At 33.1% G+C, this 12,487-nt stretch overlaps 1 protein-coding gene across 10 annotated transcripts in view; it reads left to right on the top strand.

Annotated features, from left to right (window-relative positions):
* The window catches only part of LOC106716726 (transient receptor potential cation channel trpm), a 131,617-nt gene that overhangs the window by 21,107 nt on the left and 98,023 nt on the right, over positions 1-12,487 (top strand). The window contains exon 1 of one of the 10 annotated variants that reach the window (XM_045681444.1): positions 1,471-1,611. The exons of the other annotated variants lie outside the window; for them this stretch is intronic. Coding sequence (XP_045537400.1) covers positions 1,513-1,611 — 99 coding nt within the window. The 5' untranslated portion in view covers positions 1,471-1,512. Of the gene's footprint in view, positions 1-1,470; positions 1,612-12,487 lie in introns of those variants that run through there. 10 annotated transcript variants of the gene reach the window in all.

Here is a 12,487-nt window from a genome sequence, read left to right as displayed (position 1 = left end):
ACCTTTACATTGCGAACATTCTTTGCGTACAACCTCTTTATAACGAATTACTTGATATTACGAATATTTTCTTGTTCCCCTCCGATTTGTTATATCAAGGTTGCACTGTAGTAATACATGTAAATAAGTTCCATAGCATTTATCCTAAACGATTGATCGTAGGTTTCTGAGACCATAATCCCCGTTTAAAACATATTGTTACCTTTGTTTTGTCAAACATAATGACAGGGATATACTATGCTTTCCTCTTGACTAAATGCCTTCTATAACTTTACTTTACTTTGGACTTAAGCATTATGAAAATTTGCGATAAGACGCACGAAAGCCTTTGAGTTTAACAGCAAAACTTTATTAATAAACCTTCAAAGTATTACTACCGGAAAATTAAGTTTATATGTACATGTCACCGGCAAATCGTGCACTTCGTTCGTTTGAAATTTGCCTAAAAAAATTGTATAGACTGCAAACTGCATATGGAACAAACATGTACATATTATACTTTATCTAATACTAGCCTTCACCCGCGACTCCGTCCGCGCGGAATAAAAAATAAAAAACGGGGTAAAAATTATCCTATGTCCGTTTCCTGGTTCTAAGCTACCTGCCCACCAATTTTCAGTCAAATCGATGCCGCCGTTCTTGAGTTATAAATAGTGTAACTAACACGACTTTCTTTTATATATATAGATGAGTAGGAAGTGGTACCTAGCGCATTTCCACATGGCCGATTCGTGCTTTTTTTATTGGAATACAGTTAAATACCCTATGTTCGTTTGTACAGCCGTGACGTGGCTCCTGACTACACAAATTATTTGTGAATCTTATTTACTCTGGTGTCTTGATAAGACGAGCTTGCAGACGACGTGTCTTTGTTGTGGCGGTCCTTTTTATATTATAGCATTTAGATCTCATCACATAAGATATTCTTCGGTGGTTTGAACAAGTTGAAATGATGAATAATGAGAGATTGACAAGTCAAAATTTTACAGAAGTTAACTGTATTGCTAGGGAACAAAATATAACTAAGAAGACATGACATAAACATTGTAAGCATAAGCATTTAACATTGTATTACGACTGCCGTGACACTTGTTTAATTACATATTCTCGTCCCTTTCATTATCTTTGACAAAACAAAAACTATAATATGTATTAAAAAAGTTTCACGACACTTTTACAGAGGCTTACAAGTGTAGACACTGGCAAAAGTGTGTAAAAAATTGCGATTATGCCCGTCATTACAAACTTCTGTCGCCTGTGCGCCGGATGTGTTTATTAAGAGTTGTAAAGTGTAATGTGGCATTTCAGAACGTTTCGTCGTCTTATGAATACTTGTGTCTTGTATTCTCCAATAAACTACTTCATTTGAACCTTAAATAGTGTATAAAAATAATTAAAAATGTTAGTAATTTTGCATAAAGCAGTGTTATCAAATAAAAACAATTGTTTAAGAATTTATTAAATTCGTTCACCTGCGTTATTAATTAATTTTCGGGCGCACATAAATTCAAAATGGCGTCTCTCGGTATACCTACGGAAGCACCTGTTTATACGATACTTTGCACATCGGCGTATTTGCAGGATGCTGTAAATAGAGATATACCCAAAAAGGTAAGTCTACAAATTTTAACACTAGTAGAGCCCGTATTAACATCTGTTGCACGAATGGGTCGGCTGGCCCGGTGCAATAACACCACACAAGATATTGAAATGAAAGCCTGACGAGTGCTCGGGCCGTAGGCTTAATTTTAGACTTTTTCGTCCCACCCTTTTTATAATGAAGGAAAGGTGGATATGGCAGAGGAAGGGACGCATAGAAAGGTGAGATATATTCTTTCTGTGCGTCCCTTCTTCTGTTGATTAAAGTCGCAACTTAAAAAACATATGCACAAAATTCTTGATACACTTAAGTCTAGATAATATTAGGTTAAATTAATTTGTGCTATAAAATGTGTTTTGTGTGTACTAACAGCGCAGTTCAAGTCTTACGCATTAGTTTAAATATTTATCGATAATAGATATATTCAGGCTATGATCCTAATGAGATGATCCAGATTTAAACTGATTAAAGGAGAGAAGGCATGACACACGCGATGTTTGCTGTGTGTATCGTAAGGCACCACTAGTTTATCTCGTACTAATATTATAAAGAGGAAAAATTTAAATGTTTGTTTGTTTGAATAGGCTTCGAAAGTACTGAATCGTTTTGAAAAATTCTTTCACTACATTTTTTATAATACCGCGCAAACGATGTCGTAGGCAAATGCTAGTTTCATACAAAGTAGTACAAGGCAATTAATGTTTTCGTATCATTGTTTGACATAATATCACGCGTCGTGCTGTTTGTCAGATTCACAGCGATGCCTCCGTCACACTGCTACTGTTGACTGAGTTATTAATAAACAAAATCCTACGAAATTATTGCGACTACAATGTAAGCGCCATGTTACCAATTTAAATCTCTGATTTATTACTGTGACGTTAAAACGTGCGTTTAGTTTATGTTTGCGATTGTCGATTGTTTAAAAAAATACGATGTCAAGTAATTTTTTTTTAATTCATAAAAAAGACATCCTATAAACATATACGCTTTTACATAATGTAAGGTAAAGATGAGGCATTGGCAAATAAGCAAAAACATTAAAGGTCTTGAAAAATAACCTTTTAAATTTTGGACGGTTTAATAAATCGTAGTCGCACGATCTCTTGATAAGTCGTTCAATCTTAGTTCGGACGTCAAATTAAAAGGGTTGCAATAGACAAATGTGTTATTTACCAATCATCTCTTAACCTTCTCGTCTTATTCCTGGTGATATAAAATATATTATTGGTATGTACGATTCGTTTTTATTTTAAACCTTGAACGACCACCGCTTCAACGAGCATGCCTTTTATTACTGTTTTTATTATATCCGTTAAATTGATCTTGTAAAATTTTCCAGTCCACTCCTAACATATTACCACGCACTTGAACGTAGTTTGCCGTTACTATTTTCAAGGGATTTTCATTGTTTTAGTAATAAACATAGAGTACATATTCCTATGTATTGTAACGAGAAATGGTAGATGTGTATAATCAATATTACGTCATTTTAATGTTATCAGCTCATACGCATTGGTACTGTGAGTTTCCCAACACGTATAAAGCATATTGTCATCTCAATTTTCGCTGAAAGATTGTGAGAGACGAGAATATTCAATAGAACGAATGTTTCCGCAGCAGAAATTCTCAGTTACTGAGTTTCTGTTTGTTCTAAAGTTCAATTAGTGCAATCGTTAATTCTCAATTCTTAATTAGTGCTTCTCTAAGGATCGAATTTTCAACAGTTCGCGATTTGTAATTTGAAGGTAAGATTGTAAATATAACTTTTGGTACACATTTGTGGTTTATAAATGAGATGGTGTTTCATAAGATCGGAGTGTAATTTATTATTAACTTGCTTTTACCCGCGACTCCGTCCGCGCGGAATGAAAAAAAAATGCACAAAGATAAAAAAGTTCCTATGTCCTTTTCCTGGTTCTAAGCTACCTGCCCACCAATTTTCAGTCAAATCGATTCAGCCGTTCTTGAGTTATAAATAGTGTAACTAACACGACTTTCTTTTATATATATAGATGTTCTTAAATTTTAAAAAGGATGCAACATAATTTTTTGAAATTACATGTTTTACGTCAATTGTTTCTTTACTTATAAGGATAAGTATACCTTAAAAGATGGTAAGGGGAGGTGGGTTTGATGGAGGAGGAGATGCATTGAAAGGTTAAATATTCTCTTTTTGTGCGTTTCTGCCTTCGTCGATTGAGGGTAGGCAACGCATCCGCAATTGCGAATGTCTATGGGCAGCGGTCGCTTTGCCATTTCGGCGAATTCATGTGGCCGCTTGCTCGTTTGCCATCTTGTAATATAAAAAAAAACAAGAAATTGTTTAGTATTATGATTAAAATTATTTTTTAGTTACAAACCTTGGATCATACAAAAATAGAGAGCTAGAAACGTTTGTATACAAAATTACAGGTCTATTTCTAGATGTTACGTTCACAAAGTAAATATTGTATGAAACTAAACATCTATTTTAAATAAACCATGTTGAAAAACACAAGCGATTCACAAAATATTATAAATGCAAAAGTTTGGATGGATGGATGTATGTTTATTATTACGTAACTCCAGAACGGCTGGCTCTCGATGATGGCGTAGATGTAAAACATAGTCAGGAATAACTGATAGGCTACTTTCTTATAATATTTTTTTTAATTCCTTGCTGACGAAATCACAAAGCTAGTGTATAAATTTTTATATAATTTTAATCTAATATATAAAATTCTCGTGTCACAGTTTTCGTTCCCGTACTCCTCCGAAACGGCTTGCCCGATTCTCATGAAATTTTGTGAGCATATTCAGTAGGTCTGAGAATCGGCCAAAATCTATTTTTCATTTTTTTTTTAACTGCGCGCGAACGAAGTCGTGGGCGACAGCTAGTATTTGATAAGAGTGTTTTGGTAGTGAAAACCTACGTTAATATGTACATAAAGTTTATAGAATCTATTTATCGAGTGTATGAATAAAGTCAATTTTATTTTAGGTCAGCTTTAAAATTTTTGTGCAATCCGTACTACCTTGGGTTTTATTGGCTGAGTCAGCGAGATGTAAAATACTATCAAACTTTATGATCGCACTTCTAGACCTTGTGTTGCCTATTATTTTTTTATGATTTAAATATATGTAAAGTTTCCTTACATTATATACATAAATTAAAAAAAAGATTTTTTAAAAAGGGCTTTTATTATGTTCTTGTTAAAAAAAAGAACTCTCTCTCTCTCTCTCTCTCTGCCTAGCTTGTATCCCACATGGTGGTGGGGTCGGCTTTTCCAATCAGTTTCCTCCACCTCGCCCTGTCCTCGACATCTTCATCTGAGACTTGGCACTCACTCATGTCTTTTAGCACTACATCTTTCCATCTAGTTTTGGGTCTGCCTATTAGTTAAAAGAACTAAACATTGTTTTAAAAAATCGTCAGGACGATTCAAAGGAGCCGACAATCGATGATGTTTTGTCGTTTTATGGCGAAGTTTTATCGTCATAATATTGCATTGTCACGTGATTTACATATGTATGCAAAATTTCAGCTTAATAAGTAAACTGGAAGTGGGTTAAATTTAATTGGTCAGATTTGATGACAAAAATCTTGACATTTGAAATTAAATAATAGCTGACAAAATGTATCAATATTATTTCACCTTCGTAGTCCTTCGTCGTCGTCAGTAAATGTCATCACCGAGAGGATCGAAGCGCACCCTGAGTTTAGAGTAATACGCCCTAGTCAATGTGACCCAGTGCGAATTGCTAGCTTCACTCAGCTACAGTCTTTTTTCAATGAAGCCAATAATATTTACAGTTATACTGGCTGTCGCACACTACTCTGTCCGCGCGGTAAAAGAATTTTAATTAGTAATTAGTAGCCTATGTCTTCCTATAGACTCGTTCTGCATAATCAACGAGAGGCAAATATCAACGAGATCCATGCAGCCGTTCTGGTGATACCTTCTAACAAACATCCATCCATTCATACATTGAAATATTCGCATTTATAATAATTATAAAATATATTAAAATTAATTTGCCACAGCATATTTTCAATCAAGTAGAAATGGTATTTCCACAGAGTTTCTTTACCTACAGTATACGCTTCAAAAATATATGTAGTTTTGTATCAGAAGAAAGCAACAAGTCCTAAGTAAAATACATTACCTGCACTATATAAACCTTATTCTGTATTTCTTGCTTACCAAGTTTAGATATCCCCCTCCCACTTGAACGATAGTGCATCTGCAGGAAGGAGAGAGTAAATTATCCATTAATCAGACATTGCAGTAACGGCGCTTTCGTATCAAGTAGCTTAGAGGTGCAATGCAGCTGTGTAAATCAGATGCGGTACAGTTAGCATAAGCAGTTTATATTAAGAATGTTTGTCATAAAACTTATGACGTAACATATGTATTAATCAATAACACTGACAATAATTGCGGTAATCATTTGATGTGAAGTAAAAAACAAAAATTTTAGAAAAAATTGCCGACAAAATAAAAAAACAATCTCAAACAAAATGCACTAAAAAGTAACATAAAAAAAAACAATCTCCAACAAAATCTACTAGTCTTTTAGTTATTAAAAAATGGAACCCATCTGCAAGCACTTCCTTTCGATTAAAATAATTTTTATCAAAATCGGAGCACCAGGGGCGGAGCTTCGCAGTAACACACATAAAAAAAAACAGTCGAATTGATAACCTCCTTCTTTTCGAAGTAAGCTAAAAATAAAATGGAAAGTATGAGAAGAGCATAGATTGAAGAGAAAAATGATAGTGACTGCTATCACTTTTTTATTGCATTATTTGAGGTAAGGCAAGGATGATCTATCGCCACAGCCATGAATTTCACCAGCTGAATTGTACAAAATAATTCCAAAAACTAATATTCATTCAATCTAGTACCTACATGATTAAATTTAGAAAGTGTTAGTTATATTTGTTTCGATTATAATCTTGTTTCTTTTTTGCTAGCCGTACTTTGCTATCTAATTACATTGAAGAGTAAATAGACCGTTATTTAAAATACAGACAAACACAACTCGTGTAGCTCAATCCGGTAATAATAACGAAGTAACAGCCCGAGCCGAGGCTCCTAAGGGAGCCCTCGAGCCTAGTTACTCTTAAACGAGGTTTAGGCTAAGCGCCACGCCGTCTGCGCCCGGCCACCTCAAGCCCGGTGAAACTGTAAATGCCTCTTCAAGGCAAACAGTCACAAAAAAACTCGTGTAATAATTAGTATACTAAAAAAATTAACAGAATAACTTCGATTTAATATAGCGTAGGTTTATGTAAAATAGAATTTATTTGTTAGATAGTGTCTGATTAATCCAGGAAATCTTTTATTTGGTATCATTTGTAAATATAAAGTAGTAGTAACGGATTTTTCTTATTTAATATTGGTTTTCAGTTAGTTAGGTAAAAAATTCTTCTAATTAAGGTCTAATAAAAGTTCCGAGTAACTTTTTCCTTTCAGTTAATTTAATTATAAGGAAAAAGGTCCCTCATGAATATCATCTGGAAGTTTTCACACCTGGCCTCGAAGCTATGTAGGAATTTCCAACTATAGGAAAGTTTCCGAAGTTTTTTTTTGACTTGGTAATATTTATTATCCATTCAAATTTACTTTGACGTTGATCGAAACATTGCTTATCTAAATTTCTACATCATTACCTCACTAAGTTATGGTTACCCCTAAGTTATGGGTGACAACTACGATGGCCCAGTGCTTATTGAATTTCCCAGATATGTGTACGTTCCATCACAATGTTTTTCTTCATCGTAAGAACGTCGGGTAAATGTAAATCGAAAAACACATTGGTATATTGGCTGGATTCAAACCCAGCACCTGTAGATTGCAAGTCAAGTGCTTAACTCTTGAGACACTGACGCTCTATCTGTCTTGATTTCTACATCTACAGTAATCTACACAGAAGTGTAGAAACATTAGTATTATAAAGAGATATTTTTTTTGTATTTTTCCGGTTTAAAAAATTCTTTTGCTTGTAACATAGGATAAGTTTATTATTAGATTTTACTTCCGCATGAAGTTGCGGACAAAAGCTAGTCTTGGTATTTTCAATTAACATTTCAATTCATTTGCTTTATATTTAACTGTCTCTTCCAAGTTTAGTTCGTTTAGTTTAAGAATTGATTATTGAATTTAGCCAAAGTCCTAACTTCGTTTCCCAATACTTTACTTAATATGTCTTAGTTACATGTCATTTCTTGTTTATAATAGATATTTTTTTTACACTAAGAAAATGTTATATGGCAATACTGTAATTAGAATTTCTCTTCACCTTAATTGATGAAAAGAGGTTCAATTTATAAGTACTTCGCTGTTGGCCACATTGAAATACGTTGAAGTGTCTATTAGCCACTAAAAATCTACATTCAAGTGCTGTTAGAAATCCACTGGATAAAACGAAAATCATGATTTTTGCTTGTTTTTACAATAAATTCATCAGAAAAAAATACTTTTAAAAGGCTGAATTTTATTTTTAGCTTACTTATTTCTTAATAATGTCTTATATTATGAAAAAATATATTAAAATTGATTTACCTTAAAAGGTTACTTTATCATACTTAAATACGTAAACAAAAGTACCATTTCAAAGAAGCTACTCAAATCTAATTTTCCTAAACCGTAATATTTCTTCTAAAACGGTGTACAAAAAGTTAATCGTTTGATCTTCGTTGAATAACTTACCTTATAAGCTTATGCAAATTTAAGTCAAACCTTGTTAACTCTAAAAGGCTGTTGAAGCTCCCACTACTTACGTTTGTTTACTTTCCCCGTTTAGAGTTAAATTTTAACTACATCGTTACGTTGGTTTGTTGATTTAAGGTTCGTATGACATTATTTTTAAAGCTATATTATTAATGATGTGTGAAATGTTTTTTACGCTTGTTATTAACATTTTAATTCTTTAAATCAAGGCTTAATTAACTAGTTGTTGGTCGTAAGTACGTTAGCGTGGTATTAAAAAATTAACTCGGTAATTGTATCCCCACATACAGGTTCGGACCAGACGTTTCAGAGATTACCAGGAACAAATACGGACGGATTTGTTGACTTATTAAAAAAGTGTATAGAGAGGACTAAAGGGAAACTGTACTACAACTTAATTCTTACTAGCTGTCGCCAGCGACTCTGTCCGCGAGGAATTGAAAAAAAAAACTTACCAAGCCTATGTGTTCTGACAGACTATGTTCTATATCTGTGTCAAATTTCATCAAGATCCATTTAGCCGTTCGGGAGATACCTTCAAACAAACATTCATCCATCCAAGATATAAAATTCTCGTGTCACAATGTTAGTTATCATACTCCTCCGAAACTGGACCGATTTTTTTAATATCTTACATGCAACTTCATTAGGTCTGAGAAGCGGCTACTATCTATTTTTCGTACCCATGTTGAGTATTTTTTTAACTGCGCGGGGACAGATTCGTGGGCCATAGCTAGTAGAGTATAAATCTATATACCTATATATATAAAAGAAAGTCGTGTTAGTTACACTATTTATAACTCAAGAACGGCTGAATCGATTTGACTGATAACACTGGTCTGCAAAAAAATTTTTTTTTCTCTCCTTCAAATGTTATGCAGTTATCTTGTCTAATACAACAATACTGAACATAAATATATCATTCAAAGTTTTCTAGCACGTCTATATTCTTTGGGATGGAATTTTTAAGAAAAACAATTTTTTAATATGAAATTTTTATCATTCATTTAATTACTTAAATAATGTTGGATGTACACTATTACACAACCTTTATAACGCATATGACAATATCATTACTAGTTGTCAATCCCATTTTACTTAGTCGTTTTTTTTCTTTTTCATATTTTATACTGGAGTTTCCTGATAAATCGACCAACAAAAATCTGCAAGTATTGCTTCGGACCATTTCCCGTTGTGTCCTCTCTATGTGCAAAATATCGTGATGAAACCTCTCACAGTCTTCATCAGATACTGTTCTGAGATTTGGTGCGAAAAATTTTAAGTGAGAGTGCAAAAAATGAATTTTAAGAAACATGTTACTTTTTTGAGCCTTGTAGGAAATGAGAAGTTCTTGTTTGATTTCCTGATAGTTCTGATTTTTTTCCAAGAAAATTTTGGCACAATGTTTCTACAAAAGCATTCTGCGCCCTTTTTTCGAATTGATTTAAATTTATTTTAAAACTTGAGTCCTTCATAAGCTCGAGTATTTGAGGACCTACAAAAATTCCTTCTTCTAATTTCGCCTGATCCGGGGAAACTTTTTTTTCTAGTACTGGAAGTACTGGGCTTTCACAAAGTTTTTCATAAGACCCAGCTTTATATGAAGTGGTGGAATTTATTTTTCACTAGGAACGAAAGGATATTCCTTTACATTTTTAGATACAGGAGACAAACTCAGAGAGGTTTTGATTTTGAAAAAAAAAAAAAAAAAACGTTCTTTGTGGTCAGCTTTTTACTATGTTGTGTTTGTCTTTTGCGCGACTATCCCACTCACATAAAAAACCACAAAATTTGGTATTTACCATTTGGTGATTTTAACTGGACTGCAATGAGGACATCCTCCTTGCAGGCCAGTTAAAATTGCTAAAACTTTTAGCTCAACACAAATGTTCTATGCGTATTGTGAATTTTTGATTTCTTGCAGTAATAACATCACATTCCCATATAATTTTCTTTCATGTTCGCTTAAAAAAGCGTCAGATAATATTTTTTTCTCTCTTTCTATCACTGCACACCGTTTATTTGTGTGCAAATACAATCGCAACCAATTAAAGTTGCTTTAACGCGAGAATAACATAGTATAGTAATATTAGTATAGCAAAAAATCCCATAATTTCTAAAAATCTAAAATCAACATTAAAAAAAATTAGACGTGATAGCATAAAACGAAAAGCAGATATAGATTGAGGATGGTAAACTCTTTAAACGGATCATACTTTTATTCAAAGGAGGATTTCGTTGCAGACCAGTGTAATTGGTGGGCAGGTAGCTTAGAACCAGGAAACGGACATAGGATAATTTTTACCCTGTTTTCTATTTTTTATTCCGTGCGGACGGAGTCGCGGGTAAAAACTAGTATTTCTATAGAATAAATTATTCAAATCACTTGAAACTTACAAAGCGTCGAATTCATATTAGGACTGTTAGTTTAGTCATAAATTTGTTTTGATGTTTGTTGTTAGTTAAATATGAGGGCCCGAATTGTTATAAAGTTAGTAAAGCGAATGCTTTTAAGCTTTAAATGTTCTCTTGTAGTTTTGAATATATAAAACTTTGCTTTTGTCATAAACATGTGTCATTTATTGTTAATATTCTCTGTTAAGATTTAAAAAATGCTTGCTCTTATGTTAAAATGTTTTTGTTGGATTTTTCTTTTTTATAATTCTTATGATAAAAAAAGATAAAAAGACACATTATTATCAGAGGTATATCACGTTTCGAAACAACGCCGTTAATCTTTTTGACTTGTTTTTAAATTATTCTACAATATAGTCTTTTTTGCAGATGTTAAAGAAACATTAGCGTAGATAATCTCAAGATAAATGTAATGTTAACAAGCCTTCAACGCTAACTGATTGCCAACACTTATTTTGTATTGTACTAGAAAAATTTTTAGCTATTCACTTGCGCTAACAAGAGCCAAGATACATTGTTAAAGATTTATCATCACTTGTATGCTGTTGCGTTCAGTCGTTTAGTCGCTTAGGAGACTTATAGTACAAAAAAACATTAAGGAAATGCTTATGGGATTATTAAAGGGCTCTAAAAGCTGTTTCTACAGCTTACTTACTTAGCAAAAATTATACCAAAAATATTTCTCGAAAAAATTATTTTGGAACGAAGTTCCTTATCGCGCGTTGTGAAAGGGGGCTAGACGGAAAAAATTCTTACGAAAAGTTGTCACGACACTTTTTGCTATATCACCATGGCAACGACGTGACAATATATAACGAAAATTCATAGAAATAAAATGTACTTCTTGTGAAGACTTAAGTTTTTTTATTCATAGAATAAACATTGGTTCCTTAACTAATAATTAATTGAAAGAAACTTCGTTCCATCCTGGTGTCCCTTGACACCTCTCAAGTTTTTTTAAGTTTTTTTGTATCTTTTTTTTCCATTTCTGTTGTAAAATTTAACTTAATTTAATCTGACAATACTTTCTCATTTCAGGTAAGTGTAAATTTTGCACACTGGCATTTAGCTTTGGGTAAGTAAAATTTACAACTTAAACTTAACAGCGAAACTTAAATGTTATGACTTTAAGTTTATTTCTCTTTTGAAAGTTTGAACGTCCAGAACTTTGTTTGGCTTATGTCACTTCACTTAATTTGGGTTTATGTATAAAGTTTTGAATAATGATTTTAGGTTTAAAAAACAAAAAAAAACGAGTGCTATATTCAATAGCAATTTTCTACATTTTATAAGTTTGCTTTTGTCAAGGTTTTGGCAAAGTAGCAAATTTTCATCGAAATCCGTTCAACCGTTTTACCTGGTAACTAACATCTATACATCCAAATATTGACATGTAAATGTCGTACATATTAGTAAGTTTTATGTTCAACGATGTATGTGTCGGCCTGTAATAGATAATTTTGAAATAGGAACCTAATCGTTGCTATGTGTGTAGTCATATGATCGCTAGACTATCAGTAAGATTTAAAATAATAAACACTCGGGCCTTTTTTTAGGGTTCCGTGTCTCGAAAGATAAAAACTAAACCCTTATAGGATCACTTTGTTGTCGGTACGTCTGTGTGCCTGTCAAGACCCTTTTTCTCACGAACGCGTGGAGGTAACAAGCTGGAATTTATATGAAATAATAAGGTCTACTGTCCCTTGGAGTTGTGAAAAAATTTTCGACACTCGCAAGGGATTCAAACCTACAG

The sequence above is a fragment of the Papilio machaon genome, chromosome 16 (genome assembly GCF_912999745.1).
Source record: "Papilio machaon chromosome 16, ilPapMach1.1, whole genome shotgun sequence".
Taxonomy (NCBI): domain Eukaryota; kingdom Metazoa; phylum Arthropoda; class Insecta; order Lepidoptera; family Papilionidae; genus Papilio; species Papilio machaon.
Note: the sequence above shows the minus strand (reverse complement) of the source record. Positions and strands in the feature narration are given on the sequence as shown.